We start from the raw sequence: 17,677 nt of genomic DNA, 5'->3' as shown, positions 1-17,677 counted from the left end.
GATGGCAGCCTACTTGAGCCGGCTGCACCACATCTCCCTGCACGTCTCCAACGTGGAGAAGATTGCTCACGATCTGGTGAACAAGTTCCAGTTCGATCTGTTCGCCGCGCGCCTGTGTGCAGATGTGCGCCAGCTGGCTTTCCGCAAAGGATCCGCGGTGTTCGTGGTGAGCGAGAGAGCGGCGGAGCAGCAGCAGCAGCACCGGCGGCACCGCGGTCATCCGGACGGGACCCTGCACGGGGATGACGTCACGGCGGGGTACCTGTACGACGTGCGCCCGCGCTACCCGGTGGACAGCGCGTGTAACGTGTGCTTCCAGGTGGAGGACGTCGCGCGGTCGGCGGCGTCGTTGCGCTCGGACGGCTGCGACCTTCTCGTGCCCCCGACGCGTGTGCAGGACGACGGCGGGGTCGTCACCTACTCGGTGGTCAGGTCGGTGCTCGGTAACGTCTGCCACACGCTCCTGGACACCAGCCGTCACCGGGGGCCGTTCCTGCCCGGGTTTCACGAGGTCGAGGACGAGCGCGCCACGAGGTCAGCGGGTCCGGGGGCGCGCTGCTCGGTCACGCATTTCGACCACATCACGTACGCGTGTCCGACGCGCAACACGGCTGAGGTGATGCGCTGGTACGAGCGCAAATTTGGCTTCCAGAGGTTCTTCATAAGCAGGTGTGTGTGACTGTGTGTGTGACTGTGACTACGGGCATTCCATTCAGTTATAAGAGCATTTGTGGGCAACCCACCAATGCTAAGACCCCGGTCCAAGCCTCATTAGAGGGCTCCTCTGTGCACCTATGTAGAAATCCACTGCTGGCTTGTAAAAAGAAGAGCCTAAAAGCTTTAGGTGTACCGGATGCCCACCTGTGCTAAGACCCTGGTCCGAGCCTCATTCCCTCATATGAGGGCTCCTCTGTGCACCTATGTAGGAATCCACCGCTGGCTTGTACAAAGAAGAGCCTAATGGCTTCAGGTGTACCGGATGCCCACCGATGCTGCGACCTGGTCCAAGCCTCATTCCCGCTGAACTGAAACAGCTACCCGGTGTGGGGGGTTCCTCCGTGCACTTAGGTAGGACTCCACCACTGGCTCGAACAAAGAAGAGCCTAATAGCTTCAGGAGTGCCGAAGGGGGCGCTTGCTAGTGCACCTATGTAGGAATCCACCTTAGTTCACCTATGTAGGAATCCACCGGTGGCTTGTGAAAAGAAGAGCCTAAAAGCTTCAGGTATACCGGATGCCCACCAATGCTGAGACCCGGTCCAAGCTTTATTCCCATTGAAACAGGACATGGTGTGAGGGCTTCTCTTGTGCAGTTAGGTAGGAATCCATCGCTGGCTTGTGAAAAGAAGAGCCTAATGGCTTCAGGAGTGCCGAACGGGGCGTTTGCTAATTTGTGATCCTTCTTGGCCAGCATGATGATGTGCATGAACTAGAAGTTGATGCGCATGGAGGAAGAGGGGGTGCATGTGTCTAAATCATGTTGAATAACAAGGCCTGGCTCACAGTTGATGTTCCAGTGTATCTCAAAGGTATCACACCTAGAAGGAAGGTGATGGGAATCAAGGACAGGAAGCAGAACGGAAATGTGAAGCGCTCAGTACGTTCCATATAGAGCAGAGCTTGTTGTTATACTTCCCCCTGTTGGACATTATTGGTAACTGACTGGTAAACTGTTTTCCACTGGATTTCACCAGAGCAAGTTTCCAACCACTTTACAAAATACATGCCAGTAGGTAGACTGACTGATTCGTTGCCGTTTGGTGTGAGTGAGTGAACGGGTAGGTGTGTTCCATCTCAGCCCTGATCAGCATGAAGCGTTTGGTGAGAAAGGTGTGTGTGTGATGTACTGAGGACGGTTCTTGTTTCCCTAACAGAGACGAGGACGCAGATCAAGGGTACGTCCTGGATCAGGATGGAATCGGACTGCGTCTGACCGCTATGGAGTACTGGAAGTGTAGCGAGACGGGAATCAAGCTTCCCTTCAAGGACGAAAAGGAGCCGGACTGCAAATTCGTCATAGCCGAGTCCCTACCTGAACAGGGTATGACGTTTAGCCTCTACCGTCCAATCGTGTTTGTATGGGAGCTGCGTAGTTCTACGTTCCTGAGTAGATAAATCATGGTCATGATGCTGAATCTGTCCTCTTCAGTTCCCGGCTCTTGGAAGAACTTGTCTATGTTTTTTTTTTAAACAGGTAGGAATCAGGTGGACACGTTTCTGGAGCAGCATCGTGGTCCAGGCATCCAGCACATCGGTCTGTTCACACGCGACATCGTATCTACAGCCGAGACCATGGCTGGCGCTGGAGTTCAGTTCTTCTCTCCTCCTGCAGCTTACTACACTAAGGTTCGAACCTCGGTTGATACTCATGCACTATACAGTATATATTATATATATAACTGTGGATGTTGGAGTGGCTGATTGTGATGATCTGGTCTGTGTCAGGTGGGGAAGCAGCAAGAGATCGAAGATGCTGGGCATGACCCGAAAGCTCTGATGCAGCACGGCATCCTGTTGGACACAGACCTGCACAGCCATGGGGAGAGTTCACATGTGGCTGATCAGAGGTAAGCATTAGGCTTTTTCTGGTGGACTTCCATTAGCTTAATGAAGAAGATGATGATGCCTATATTCCAGAGTTTAAGCCCAGTACCACCATTCATGTCTATGAATCCAAGACAGCAAGGTATTCACATTTTCTCTAGGTGTGAATGATGGCATAGCCAAAAGTACTGGGACACCTGAGCACAAGCTATTTTACATTTTTGGCATTTTAGCAGACGATTTTATCCAAAGCGACTTACAACTGTGACTGTATACACGGCAAGCGATTGAGGGTTAAGGGCCTTGCTCAGGGGCCCAACAACCTGTGCCAACCTGGCAGATGTGGGGCTTGAATCAGCGGCTTCCCGATTACCAGTCCCGTACCTTAACCGCTGAGCTACCTCCTCCCATTTCTTAAGATTATGATCAGTGTCATTGGGAATTTGTGCCCATTCGAACGCCAGGCACTGATGTTGGACGAGAAGGCCTAACTTGCAGTCAGCCTTCCAATTCATCCCACCTTGTGCAAGCCACTGGAGTTTGTCCACATCAAACTCATGAAACCATGTCTTTATGGACCTGGCTTTGTGCACAGGGGTGCAGGAATTATAAAAGGTCATTCTGTAAACTGAATTAATAGCATTGGGTGTGGCAGCAACAGCTAAACTCACAAATTACATAGGGTGTCTTCATACTTTTGGTCATATAGTGTTGCTGTACATTTTATACATTGTTCTACATTTCTGCACTGTGGTGGAAACTTCTCGTCTTCTGTTCCAGCTGAAATGTCAGTTCTGTCGTTGAATCCACAGGTATCTTCTACAGGTGTTCACCAAGCCCATCTTCTCTGAAGACACCTTCTTTCTGGAGCTGATCGAGCGCAGGGGGGCCACCGGATTCGGAGAGGGAAACATCCGCGCTCTGTGGAGATCCGTTCAGTCCTACATGGCGAACGAGGACCAACAAGAGAACACACTGACCTCGGAGATGAAAATCAAACAAACTGGGCAGCATTGATGACCGACCGAACGTGACCTCAGATTAGTTAGATGTGGTCGTTTATGCAGAATATGGTTTACATGGTTACATCAACCACTTCATCGTGGTCAGGGTCTAGCTGGTCATAAGACAGGAATACTCTGGAAAAGAAACCAATCCATCACAGGGATCTTCAGCCACGGCTCACAGACATAGCCAGTCATGTCTGGGTAGACGCAGAGTCGGCGGATAGCACTGCTGGGATTCAAACCCAGATCTCACCGGTTGTGGTTTAGCGTAAGAGACCTCTGCGCCACCCGCACACCCCAGAATGTGGTTGTTATTTAACACTGGCATTTAACACTCCCATTAAATCCATCTTTCAGATTTTGTTGTACATCAGAAGTGATTTTGTAAGCCTCTGATATTTATTTTATGTTGAGAATATTAAAAAAAATATATAACAATGATCAACGTTTGGAGAGTCATTCATTTTTCTGATCTTTTCTCTAACTACTTCATCGTGGTCTGGCTCTCTGTGGGTCAGGAGCCTGCTCATGAACAGTGAGCACAAGGCAGCAGATCAACCAGGATAAGGCTCATCAAACTGAGATTAGTCAAGCATCTATCTGTATAATTTTAAAAGATGGAAGGAAATCAAAGTGCCTGGAGAAAAAAACAGACTTTGAGAGAACATGCTGAGATCGAAGCCAAGATTTGATCCCAGGTCCTGCTGCTTCAGTTTTATACCGTGAATTACAATGTTTGCTGCATTTACCATCATTTCTTTCTCACAATAACACTTAGCGGCTTGCACATACTGCAGGACTCTTGTTATGACTGGACAAAATTGTAAGCCCTGCAAATATTTATATATTATTAACGATTGGTTACATTTGTGTGAATTTACAAACGCAAAGCCGTCGATTAACTAGCTAAACTAATTCATTTAGCTTTGTACCAGGTTCTAATTTGAGGATCCAGTGCTTGTATATTTCCACTAGATGGAGGTATGCAAATATCTGTAATGAGTTTCCTGTCTGGCAGCAATTTGGACTGAAAAACACAAAACACGAGGTTTCCACTAATCCTGGAAAGTAACTGGAATATTCCAAAATACCTCTTTCACACTCCTACAAACACACCACAATACAATCACACACCAGACTATAAAGTCAAAGGGTCTGGGGACCTGGATTTAACCTGTGTCTATGGTCACTGTCCATATTTTTCTTGAGAGTTACCTGGGGTTATCTGGAGTCTGATGCTCTCGCCCACCACTATCAATATCTCAGGCACTCAAGTTCGAATCCCAGGCGGTGCTTTTGGAATCCAAAGTACACCTGACTGTGCTTGACGGAGGAAGGTCGAATGAGCTTCTTTGGCCCTGCACTAGTGGTGGGGTATTCAATTCACCAAAAAAAATGCCCAAAGTGAACTGACTGCTTGGACTGGCTCCTGATGTTAGTAAATTACTAAAAAAAAAAAGTAATGCCCCTAGACTCACCAGCACTGTGGTGAGGGTGTATTTCTGCCCTGGCACTAAACCCACCCAACCCTGACATTGTGTGAAAGTGTTATACAATTGATATTACTGATCCAAATTATGTTATTCAAAGTCAGGGGTGACATGGTGGCTTGGTGGGTAGCACTGTCGCCTCACAGCAAGAAAGTCCTGGGTTCGATCTCCAGGTGGAGCGGTCCTGGTTCTTTCTAATACATTAGGGTGGAAATGTTCTCCTCTGTGTCTGTAATGGGTTTCCTTCAGGAGCTTTGGTTTTCCCCCACAGTCAAAAGACGTGCAAGTGAGGTGAATTGGAGATAGTAAATTGTCTATGACTGTGTTTGACATTAAAGACTTGAACTGATGAATCTTGTGTAACCAGCCATGTAACCAAAGTGTGTAAAATATGACGTTAAAATTCTAATAAATAAAAAAATATTCATGATATGAAGACATGATTTAAAACATCTCTTTACCTATTAGCTAATGTGGTAGTAACACCCGATGTCATAATAAAATGAAGAAAGCTTTTCACATTGGACTCGGAGTACACTGAACTTTGATGACCGCTAGGCTACCAGTTGTGTTTACAGAGGCTGTATACTGATACAGCACTGATATAAGCCTGGCTAACGAGGCTGGCTGCCCGCCGTTGATTAGACCTGATTGCTGCTGAGACAGATCTCATGATAGTCTCTGTGTGAGGAACGACCCAGTTGCACGCTATCCAAGACGCCCTTATGCGATGGACAGCTGGCAGGCAGACGTCACTTCCTTTATTGTTTCGGGTGGCTCGTTTGCTCGTGATGCTAATAAATGTTTCAAACATTTATTAGGGTGGAAATGTAATGTAATGAGAAGAGCATGGTGAAAAGAAGGTCGATGTTTAATAAAATACAAGCAGCAAAACCTTGCTTGATACTCAGTTCCAAAAAACATGAAACAATATTTTTTATTAATGCTTGCAGCATGTAAAAAAAAAACCAGCTACAGGGCGATTTAAAGAATAGAAACATTATGAAACGTTCAAAAGACCTTTGACGCGGTTGTGCATGGCTATTTTAGAAAAGGCCTCCAGGTAAGGCCAATCCCTTTATAAGTAAGGATGGCTTTGTACTTAAGACTGGTAAGCAAAGAGCAGAAGGTTACATTAGTTACAGCCTTACAGCAGATGTTTCAACCAGATTAACACACTGTAAACAGGGCTGGGTCACCTCACACACACACACACACACACACACACTGCAGGAACGTACTCAGAACTGTACGGCTAAATCATCTGTACTTTGTTTATAGTAACTGCTTACTGACCCTGATAAGAGTCGATCCTGATTATTGTTCATGTGATCACCGAGTGGATTCACTAACACATCTGACCTACTTAAACACAGTGTAGAAACCTCATTCTCATCCTATACAGCAGGGACGCTCAACATTTTTTGGTGGTGACCCCGTTTGAGGTGTTAAAATTTCCATGACCCCACCACAACACCTTAAAAAAGTGCTTCTCTCACTAGATCATCTGAACAAATCAGTTCATTGTTTGCTTATGTTGTGTTTGAGCACGTCAACCATGTACATCATAATTCACATTTAATAGACATATAAGAAAAATAGCTTAATTGAATAGAATTTAATGAGAGGAGTTAGGAGTGTAGAGGAGTTCTTCAAAAATGAAATGGTAATTATATTGCATTCCCACACCAAAATAGTCAGACATCATCAGACAGCAAGTATACGCAGGCACAAAGATGCCTAAAATCATTCCCTACGTCAAAGCTTTGTGTTTTTAGCATAGCTAACCTTGAATGCTGAGATCATTCACTAACTATTTAAAACTCACTTTAATTATGATGAACTGATATGGCAAGAGGATGCCGCAGCTGTAATGCACATTTATTTTAGCTAAGAACGAATAAACAAGTTAATGTTTTAACAGAGCAAGTGTAGCACATGCATTTCTATATTACTGGAGTAAAAATCCAAATTTACGTTGGACCCTTGAGCAAGACCCTTAATCCTCAATTGTTTTCACTGTATGCAGTGGTACAATGGTACTTTGCTTCGACTATGTTCCGCTAGCACACCAGCGCCGAGATTCTGAACCCCTCGGGTTCGAAACTCGACACTGCCACCAGTCGGCGGGCATAATTGGCCGTGCCTACAGCAGCCATCGTGTCTGCTGGGTGGGATGACCGGACTAAGTTGGTGGGGTCCTCAAACGCTGTGTAAGGACCCTAGTTAGCAGATAGAGGTGCCTGTGCAGAAAGCATGGGCGAAAACGCACGCTCGAATGCAATCGGGGATCCCCAGCAGCGGGAATAATTATATGGTATTATAATAATCAAATGTTGCTGTGCAAATTGTTTAATTAACGTTAAAATGGTTTTGAACAGCCTCAGGGGCAGTGGTAGCCTAGTGGGTAGAGCCTTGGGGTGTCAACTGAAAGGTTGAGAGTTCGAATCCCAGCATACAGCCACTGTTAACCCTCTCAGCTCTAGGGGCACCGTACAATGCACTAAGTAGGGGTCGATAATGAGTGATATCGTTCCCTAGGTAGTGCACAAGTGTAGGGAGTATAGTACATATTCCAGAATAATTATATGGTATTACTGTATAATAATCAAATGTTGTTGTGCAAATTGTTTAATTAACATTAAAATGGTTTTGAACAGCCTCAGGGGCAGTGGTGGCCTAGTGGGTAGAGCTTTGGGGTGTCAACTGAAAGGTTGAGAGTTCGAATCCCAGCATACAGCCACTGTTAATCCTCTCAGCTCTAGGGGCATCGTACAATGCACTCTGACCCAAGCTTCCAAACAAGATGGGATATGCGAAAAAAAGGATTTCGTTGTAGTGTGTATATATATATATATATATATATATATATAACAAATAAAGGCGTTTTATTCTAGTCTATTCTATCAGTCATACAAACACAATTCACAAAGTGCGTCATCATCTGCCCTCCATACTCATTTGTGTTCGAGTTTTTCCCGGTGAGCGTGTACCACTTAAACCGGGATCCACCCTGATTTATGTTTCTCTTATTTCATTACTACGCCAAATTCATATCATCTGATGTATCAAAGTTGTTATTGTAAGCTAGTTTACACTATTTAAATCGCTACTTGTAGTTTGTAATGTGGAGTTGTTTGGTAAACAGTACTTGTTAGAGCGGGCTCCCCCGTGTGATGGTGTGAATGGTATGTCCGGCTCGGTGTGTATTGAGCTGAGAGTGTGTGCGTTAGGAAACATGCAGCAGCTGTAACGTGCAGCGGTGCAGTGCGGTGTGAGTGTGAGTGTGAGTGTGAATGTAAAGTAAATGAATGAATGTGTGTGTGTGTGTGTGTGTGTGTGTGTGTGTGTGTGTGTGTGTGTGTGTGTGTGTGTGTGTGTGTATATCTATAGGTGTGTGTTTATTCTGGATGTAAAATTACAAAGTTCTAAACTTTATTGACACTTTTCCTGATGTTGTGCGACAGCCTGTGGACTTAAAAATGTCTGATTACCGTAAGTAACTGTTTTAATAGATCAGACAATAACGAAAGTGATACAAAACTTTGTTTTAAGTGTGTGTGTGCTTGGTTATAAATACCAAGTGTGTAAGCATAGGTGCTGATCTGTGTGTGTTTCTAATAACTTTATTGCTTTTGTTTTGTCTTTTCCTGCTGCCCAAATGGCTTTGAAGGGAGACAAAGTGCACTAAGTCGGGGTCGATAATAAGTGATAATGTTCCCTAGGTAGTGCACACGTGTAGGGAGAATGGAACAGTTTGAAATGAAGCCTGTATAGAAACGAGTAAGTTGAACTCGAGTTGGGCTTTTGTTCGCCTGGGCATGTACTTTAATTTTACAGATTTTATATTCATAATAAACTATTTTACAGCATTAGTGTTTACTATTCTTGACATCATAAATCTAGTGATAATTCAAGTACTGTGCTTATTTTTTCCTTCTTTAGTCACTATAAGTCTGGTTGTATTTAAAATACCTTTCTAAATTAATTTGTATTTAACTGAACTATGTTTATTTTGCTATTGTTTTTCATTTAAAGGAAGGTAATTTGAATGAAAAAACTGTGGGTTGCTTTTCAGTTTCACTTTTAATATATTTGCTGTTGTGTAGGGAGTATAAAGCAATTTGGGATTGTCATTCATGTCATGTGTGAAGCACATTTATACAGAGTTTATACTTTATACTAATAGTTACAGATCTGTACCTAAAAAAGTTTGGAAGATTGGAAAGTGCACTATATAGGGAGTCACATGCTGTTTTTCAAACACTAGGCAGTGCACATGTGCAGGGAGTGTGCATCAATTTGGGATCAAGCCTTTATAAGAAAATGGGTTACTAGAACTACTACTAGATTTGGTTATTTATACAGTTTGGTAATTATACAGTTTTTGTTAATAATAACACATACAAGCCAGTCTACATTTTTCTGAACACTGGTGCTACTGGTCTGCTATATAAAAAGTCAACTCTGAGTAGCTGCAATATTTCTGGAACAAAGAAAGTTGAATTATGAAACTGAACTGAAGTAACTACTTCTTAAAGAGTGAATAGAATTGTATAGTATTTAACTGTGTACATTCTTTTTCAGTGTTGATATCTATCCTTAGACATTTCCTAATTTAAGAAGGAACTCCTACATAAAGATAAAGCTAGTGTATTTTCAGCATTGTGTCTTCGCTGCTGAGCAACAGTGCTGTACCGAATTACACTAATCAGGGTTGGAAGTACTACCATACTCCTTCTGTCTCTTTTAGTCCTGAGCGAGAGCGGCCGAAGCTTTGTTTCGAGTCCACACGAGTCGAGGAGCCCATGTTTCTTGTGTAGAGGGAGGCAGGAACCACGCTGTACCTAATGAGCTGCTCATGCACACAAGGCACTGAAGCCTTACAGCTTAAACCTCCTGTTGTTCAGGCAGGAACTCAAGCCATGCATGCAAATTCAGAGCAATTATTCGTCTGGTTTGGCATCGCGGTCCAAAGTTTGAACCTAAATTGCTGTTACGTAAAAGATGGGTCGGGTCGGTGATTGTCTGGTTGTTCTGGTTTCATTTATAAATACATAGAGCACTTTATAAAAATCACTACATAGACTGTCACACAATCATTATTATTATTATTATTTCTGTTGCATTTAACATTTTAAACATGCTCAAGACCTACGCTAGTCTTTTCTGATGTGTAAAGTTGCTGTTTTTTTACCTTTTCAGTGGACAGTAACGTTTTTTTTTTTTCGTTCCCCTTTTCTCCCCCTTTAGCGCATCCAATTGTTCAATTTGCATCGTGCTTCCTCTCTGTCCATGCCGAACCCCGCCCTGACCGAGGAGATCGAAACTAACCCATATCCCCTCCGAAACATGAGCAGCAGCCGGATGCATTTTTGCCACCCGCACATTGATGAGTTTGGCGCCACCTAGCGTTGCATGTGGATAGACACACCCTAAGGGGGCACTCTTCCTCATCTCTTGTGCAGGCGCCTCTAATCGGCCGGCAGAGATCGTAATCGCATTCTGACAGAGAGAGACCCGCATCCGGTTCTTTGTCCCACTGAGCAACTGGCCAATCGTTGCTCATACAGCCAACTCAGCCTCGAACCGGGGAGGCAGAGCTGGATTCGAAACGATGTACTCAGAATCCAGCTCTGGTTGCAGCGTGTCTATTTTACCGCTGCGCCACCTGAGCGGCGACAGTAAAGGTTTTTAAAGTGAGTTTGAACATGTACACTATTTTCTCATTGTAGTCTAGTGTCAAAAGGTCACTGGTTCAAGCTCCACCACTGCCAGGTTGGCCCTGTTAACGGGACAGTGGTAGCCTAGTGGGTAGGGCTTTGGGCTATCAACTAAAAGGCAGCCACTGGTGAGCCCTTGAGCAAGGCCCTTAACTCTCTCTGCTCCAGGGGCGCCGTACAATGGCTCACCCTACGCTCTGACCCCAGTGTCCAAACAAACTGGGATATGCGAAGAAAGAATTTCGTTGTACTGTACACGTATATGTATATATGACAAATAAAGGCGTTCGTTCTATTCTATTTAAGCAAGGCCCTTAACCCCTAATTGCTTAGACAATACACAGTCACAGTAATAGAAGTCACTTTGGATAAAAAGCGTCTCCTAAATGCCAATAATGTACAAATGTAAATGTATTTTTTCCCCACTAGTGCCAACACTTTGACCACACAGTAGGAATCACCTTCAAATATGGCCAGTTGTTTCTGTTAACCCGTTTGCTGGCACTGCTGGCGCTTGAACCAGAATCTCGACTTGACTTTCTGATAGTCACGACCCTTTGGACTGAAGTATTAGTGTATTAAAACTATTTGTAATAGTGTTTGTGAAACACGGTAATACTAAGCGATGTAGTAATTTAGTCACTAAGCCTGAAGTCTGTTGTAGATTAAGATAAACTTTTATTTTTTATGAGTAGGGTTGCAACAGGCCACAACGTTGGCAAGCTAGTCCTGCAGCCTGCGCACATTCATTAATTCATAGCAATGAAAGACTTGCAGTATAAAATCTGGGCCTGCGCTTCCATGTGTTTGGGATGCACGTGGCTCAGGGGCTGCAGAACCCCTTATTCAGTAGCGTCATTGTTTCCTTAACAGAAGGCAGACGTTTTATTTACCTACATATCTAAAAATAAAAACGTTCCAACGTCGGTCCTGAGAATTATGACGTGTTTTGCATGCTCTCCTGTGTGCGTTGTTTTCCCCCAGGTACTTCAACTTTTTCTCACCTCTCAGAAGGATGCAGAGAGTGGATTGACAGCTTTATAGTTTCAATTAAATTAATGTATTTTTTTGCCTTGCCTTTGCTGTTTGGGTCGGCACCAAGCCTACACGGCCCTGACCTGGACGAAGCCGTCAGCAACTTTATCAGTAATTGACTAGAAATCACTGCTGTGCCCCTAAAGAGAACGCCCCTTCAAGCTGGCAGAGGAGATCCAAGACTAGCACCCTCCCATTCCAATACATGTGCAATCACCAGCCAGTTGTGGACTTTCAAATACAGCCGTACGTCGAACTAAGAGTCACGCTGTGCCCTATGATTCCTTCAGCAATCTGCAGCAACAGTTAGGAGAAGCCCATCCAACGTTGCTGCCTCAGACACAGCCACAAAAGATAGTATTTTGGCTAACTGTGCCACCAAAGCACAGGTACCACATGTTGTTTTTTTGGTAAATGCCAACGAAGCCACAGTGCCTCTTGGTGTGCGCTCTTGGTCCATCAACCACACGCAGTACCACAGTTTAACACAGGATTGTGTGTAGGACTATATAAGAACTATTAGTCATGAGTTCTATGCTCAGGATGGAACCCGTTATGCCCTGATATTAAATACGGTATATGGATTAGGGTTCTCTCTTCAAGTGAGACCCCCTGGTTAGCGGCACCCGTGATATATTGAATGACATAATAATTTAACTTTTGTTTTAACTTACCGTCACTAACGCTACAACCTGAGTTTTCATCCTGGGGCAAAACTCCAATCACGCCAGCCTGCTTGCCAGCTTCCTTTCCTTTTCTCAGCGCGGTTTGAAGCGAAGTCGTCAGTGAATGTTTGTAGAGGTTCGTTGGGCGTAACTGGATAATAAGTCTAATTTCTCGAGACGTCAAGGCCAGAAAACGGTTCACAGAGAAGGAGTTTGGCGTAGACTGACTGCTGCTTGTTTAAAATCTGAGCTAATAGAGTTTTCTGCACTGCACTGGCGTAAGACCAGATGACCTCCACGTGTACGTTTGGATGATCTCTCCCCCCTAACTATTGTTCAGGGGATTGTCCAGGCTGTGATTTGTAGTTTTTAATCTCCCACTTGATTGTGAGCATATCTAAACATCTCACTCGTGTCGTCGATCAGCACGTTAAACCGTCGACCCTTCTCTTGAAGAGGCTTGAAGAGTTTGAAACATGATCACGGAGCTTTGCCCCCAGTTAACCACAGGAACATGGTAATAAGGCTCGGTTTAGACTTGGTCAGCTCAAAGTTGTTGAATGTGGTCAAGGCCTGTCGGGTTCTTCCACACCAACATTGTAAATAATTACTTTAAAGAATATAATTCATCACCTCAGACCATAGACTCAGTTTTGTAGTCGTGTAGTCAAGTACTAGCACTTAGTTGCTGCAGTCTTGAAGTCATACTGACCTGAAGAAATTTAACGTGTCCTTGAACTCCAGAGCAGATCATCAAGCCCTCCATAAGTTGTATACTGTGTACTGGGAACGGGGAACCTTAAAATTGCATGTTGCAGAAGGCCACCGGGCCTGGAGTTAAGAAACACGTTCTTCTTTACATCAATTCCGCGACTTCTTTGTTGGTCATTGGTTAACTGGTTTATCACTGACGGTCTGGAAGGTCCAGATGTGTGATTTTAAAAGTCATGGAGCTCCATTGTACTGCTAATTCTGTCTGAGGAGGTCACACGGTTGTAGGCTGGACTGTATTCAAGAAATAATAATGTTAAAACTATTAGAATAACTAGTTCTGTTCTGCCTCAATATTTGATTCAAGTTAGACGTTATGAAGCCCGAGAAGCCGGTCTTGTGTTTCTCAGATTAAAATGGGCAGATGTTCACACACGGCTAATCGTGGCCCTATTAGGTTTCCCATGTACTGTAGAGGCCATTGTACTCCGGAGACTTTTAGAGGCCTCGCGATAGCTAACGCGGCGCTGGCGTTTTACAGCGTCCGCTTTTTCATTAACTAGGTCATTCAATCTTCAACCCCGACCCCACCTAGGCTGGAAGTTCCCCGTTTACTCACGAACACTTTCAGTACCGCGTGGTCATGAAGCCAACGCTCTGCCACCACATCTGCTTCTGCTGCACACGATAGGAAGTCGAGTCGTGTTTATCATCTTCCAGTTTGTGTATAGTGTAGGATGAAATGTGGAGGATCAGGGACCCTGAAGTGCCTGAATTTTACTTTTTGGACTGCAAGAAGATTGATAGATAGTGCCAAACCATTGTGTTGTGATGCTGCTTTACCTGACCTGTGATGACCCAAGTCAAATTTCTGTCCCACTCTTATACTTCAACGTCACGTGGGAGGCCGTCTGTCCTGCAGAGTTTCACGTCTTCCTGGTCTGATTATGCGTTTTTGTTATTATGGAACCAGGATCAGGTATCATAGGCCAGTCGGGCTTCAAGACAGACATTGACAAACCCTGTTCTACATCACCACTATGTACTTTGTACTCGCGGTAGCAATTTACAAAGACCAGGTTTATCATATGATGTCCTACAGTGTGTGTTATTTAAGTGAAAATAAATGGACACAATGTTCTTGGTACAAAAGCAGTCGATCACTCAAGGCATGATTGGTGCGTCGAGGTTTTCCCTTCTTGCTTTACATTCTCGCATCTTCATCTGCTTGCTTCAACGAGCACTGTTGCGCTCCATAGTTTAAAAGGAATCTATGGGGTAATCAGCTCTGGTGTTTGTCCAACAGGAGGTTCATGATCCTGTGAAATGACCCCCAATATACTTCTTTTACAGCGTTTATCGGCCACTTTTTCCACTGAAGGCGACCTGAAATGGTGACTGAATACAATCCAAGCAAATGAGAGACGAGGGTCTGGCTCAAGGGCCCAACAGTGGCAACCTGGTTGTAGTGGAGTCTTGATTAGCAGTTCTGTACCTTCACTGCTGGTCCTCTAGCAGATAATCAGATTAATTTTTATCAGATCTCCGTCTGTCCCACTAGGAATCACACACTGTACTTTACAGCTGTCAGCAGACATTGTGGGTCGAAGGAATCCTTTGGCTTCTTAACGCAAGTCCTTGCATATGTTGTAAATATAGTGAATGCTTGATCCAGGTTATGTGGCAGCCTTGATATGAATTGTGTCGGGTTCACAGACGCTAATTTAATTCCGTGCTCATTATTGAGTCGTTGAGTTGTTTTAAGGCTGTTGTTTTCCTAGCTAACGTGTAAGCCATATATGGTCTTTGTATACCAAAAAAAATGCCCCCCCAAAGTCCTGTATGCACCCTGCTAGCAGTTTTGCAAAACAAAGCATGTGGATTGAATAGCGGCATGTGTGGTATATAGAGAAGTAACCAATGCATCTGGAAACACGAGTGTCATCACTTTCACATGTGTGAGCAGAAACATGCAGAAGTAGATGCATGGTTTTGGGTGTTTGCGCTCTCGCTTGTATGTAGACGGTTTCTCATCAGAGCGCTCCGTTTCAGCAGGTACAAGGGCAGCCCTGATGTCGAAGATCTGAGCTGCGATATTCTGTGTTTGTTTCTCTAAATTCCAGTAATGGATCGTCTAAAGCAAAGCCCTGGAGGCCTCGGTCCTGGTGACACTTCAGGAATCCAGTGGAGTCGTCTCAATAAAGGACAAACCCGAGAGAACCTCGGGTAGGTTGTAAATCAGATGACCAGTGATATCAGTGAACAACTCTGAAAATAACAAGAGCCTGGTGCGAAGTCTGAAATCTACACAATGTGCTGGTTGATGTAATATGGTCAAGAGAAGTTAAGGTGGCTGTATAGAACCGGACCTGTCTGCATTAGCCTGTAATAGAGACAGGTTAATGTGGCTGTCTGTATTGATTGACCAACCTTGGAGACATATTTTGGGCAGGTATCAAAGCATAGTGCATAGTATGTGGTTTGAAACAGCCCTGTGTGCAGCCTGATTCAGCATTGTTAGTATTCAGAAATATCGACACCATTCCAACTCTAAATGGGTACTTAAGACCATTTCGGATATACTATCTCGGGGCACACCCACCATCACAAATATAAAGTGTTCTCACTTCCATTCACTCCCATTACAAATACATACTTGCGTACACTCAATCGCATATCTAAGCAACAGCATTTACACCCACGCACATACTGTACATACTTTACATACTTGCATACACATAATGAAATATCTGAGTAAAGATATTTACTCCCACCTACATACTTAAATACACACACACACACACACACACACACACACACACACACACACACACACACACATCTTATCAAATGTATTCACCCCCAAATGCAGCGCTCTAGTGTAAGCTGAAGTGCTACATGCACCCTGTAAGACTCTTTACAATGCATCCATGATTAATGCACATCATTAATTTATTTATAACACAAGTGATTGGATTGCAAAGTCCGAGTGCACTGTGCTTCATTTGCATTAGAAAATAATTTCAGCCTTGGTTTCTCTGGTTGGAAACACTCCGCACTAACACTGACCATTAATGGCCAATTTAAGACTTAGAGGTTGTGTGAGGAAGTGCGGCAGCCTTAAATCCTCTCCAGAGGAAAATCCCTGAACTGTTTTATCATGAATTGTGCCTAAACCACATGTTGCGAAGGTTCGCTTCTATTTAAAATCATGCTTGACTGGTTTTTCAACTGGTTTTACTTGTCTTGTCTAAGGCCTTCATACTGTTTATTGTATTGCACTGATGGTATTGCGTATATAAAAAGCACACATTGTATTTTATACACACATCATCATTTTGCAAGCGTATGTGAGAAATGTAGAGAACTCTGACCTTCAGCAAGGCTTGAAATGTCTACTGTATTTTAGTTTGAAGACCCAAGCGTCGAAAAAAAATGATGTCTAATGCGCAAGATCTGGTTCAAATTGTGGAGGTAAAAACACAAAGCAGTCAGTGGCACCAAGCAAGGCTTAGCAGGAATCATAATTCAAATATTTCTTGCTTACTGAAGCGCAACATGTGTAACTCGATGCTAATTCTGGAAAACAGGGTGCTGCGTTAATTTCTTTAGACGTTTCAGTAGTTTTCATTAATTCTGCAATCACAGATATTCATCAGCGTGATCCTGTAAAAGACGTCACGTTCTTAGTTCTACTTCCTTCTGTGTACGCTTCTCTCGCCGCTCGGTGCCCGTTTGCTCACGAGCAGCAGGTACGGCGGACGGCGGAGGGAATTCTGGGAGCCGTAAGTGAACCGGCGTGCCCCATCCGGAGAAAACCGGGTCCCTCTTGGCGTGCATCTGGCCTCTCTTTAGGTTCTTTGTGTGTATGCTAAGTGTAGGAGGCAGCTGTACGTGTTTATGAAACCTCCACGTTTCACGCTACTCTGCCCCCGAGTGCTGTGTTAGCTAACGGCTCTGCTGCCAGCGACTGTTCACCCTCAGTAGTCTGGTGTTAAAACACACATGCTCGGTGCCAGCTGTGGTTGGGAGTCTGATGGTACATACTAAAGGTTCACATCACGCTCGGCCCAATACGCATCGTGTCTCTCGACTTTGTGAGCATAAACATGGCGGGGGGGGGGGGGGGGGGGGGGGGGGGGGGGGGGAATCGGTATTGGTATTATCAACATCTTTTATAATGAAACAAGGTGCAATTTGCGTAGGAACTTTTCTATATCACTAGAAGTTGAGTATGTACAAGTTACACAAAGCCATACGTTTTTATACCGACTAAATAATTTATTTATTATCTTGCATATAAGTTTATACTTGTTGATATTCAGGCCTATGTTAAAATATTTGTACTGGACGTTCAGACTGCCATCAGACTGCATATCAATGGCAGAATACACAGGCTGTCCTCACACTGACAAACCCGCCCCCCCCCCCCCCCCCCTTTTTCCCCAGCACTGGACTCTACAATTCATTCTACACACATATGTATATATTTACATAAAGAAT

The 17,677-nt window shown here is 44.3% G+C and overlaps 2 protein-coding genes across 2 annotated transcripts in view; both read left to right on the top strand.

The window, feature by feature from the left end:
- Position 1: 1 nt before the first annotated feature.
- Positions 2-3,980, top strand: hpdl (4-hydroxyphenylpyruvate dioxygenase-like). The gene is made up of 5 exons (XM_063002745.1): positions 2-669; positions 1,874-2,040; positions 2,194-2,345; positions 2,445-2,566; positions 3,356-3,980. Exons 1-5 carry the CDS (start codon positions 2-4, stop codon positions 3,558-3,560), a joined length of 1,314 nt encoding a protein of 437 aa, XP_062858815.1. The 3' UTR covers positions 3,561-3,980.
- A 4,309-nt stretch (positions 3,981-8,289) lies between these two features.
- Positions 8,290-17,677, top strand: part of fam53b (family with sequence similarity 53 member B) — a 31,231-nt gene continuing 21,843 nt past the window's right edge. Inside the window, exon 1 of the mRNA XM_063002742.1 lies at positions 8,290-8,535. The gene's annotated coding sequence lies outside the window, so the exon portion shown is untranslated. The remainder of the gene's footprint in view (positions 8,536-17,677) is intronic.

Source organism: Trichomycterus rosablanca, chromosome 10, assembly GCF_030014385.1.
Source record: "Trichomycterus rosablanca isolate fTriRos1 chromosome 10, fTriRos1.hap1, whole genome shotgun sequence".
In the NCBI taxonomy this organism is placed as follows: Eukaryota; Metazoa; Chordata; class Actinopteri; order Siluriformes; family Trichomycteridae; genus Trichomycterus; species Trichomycterus rosablanca.
The sequence above is the reverse complement of the archived record's forward strand: the minus strand, read 5'-3'. Positions and strand labels throughout refer to the sequence as shown.

Excerpts from the sequence above, each read along its gene's own strand:
- hpdl (XM_063002745.1), top strand. The coding sequence starts at position 2 with ATGGCAGCCTACTTGAGCCGGCTGCACCACATCTCCCTGCACGTCTCC. Across the intron at positions 2,041-2,193 it reads CGAGTCCCTACCTGAACAGG|GTAGGAATCAGGTGGACACG; the intron begins GTATGACGTTTA and ends TTTTTTAAACAG. Across the intron at positions 2,567-3,355 it reads TCACATGTGGCTGATCAGAG|GTATCTTCTACAGGTGTTCA; the intron begins GTAAGCATTAGG and ends TTGAATCCACAG.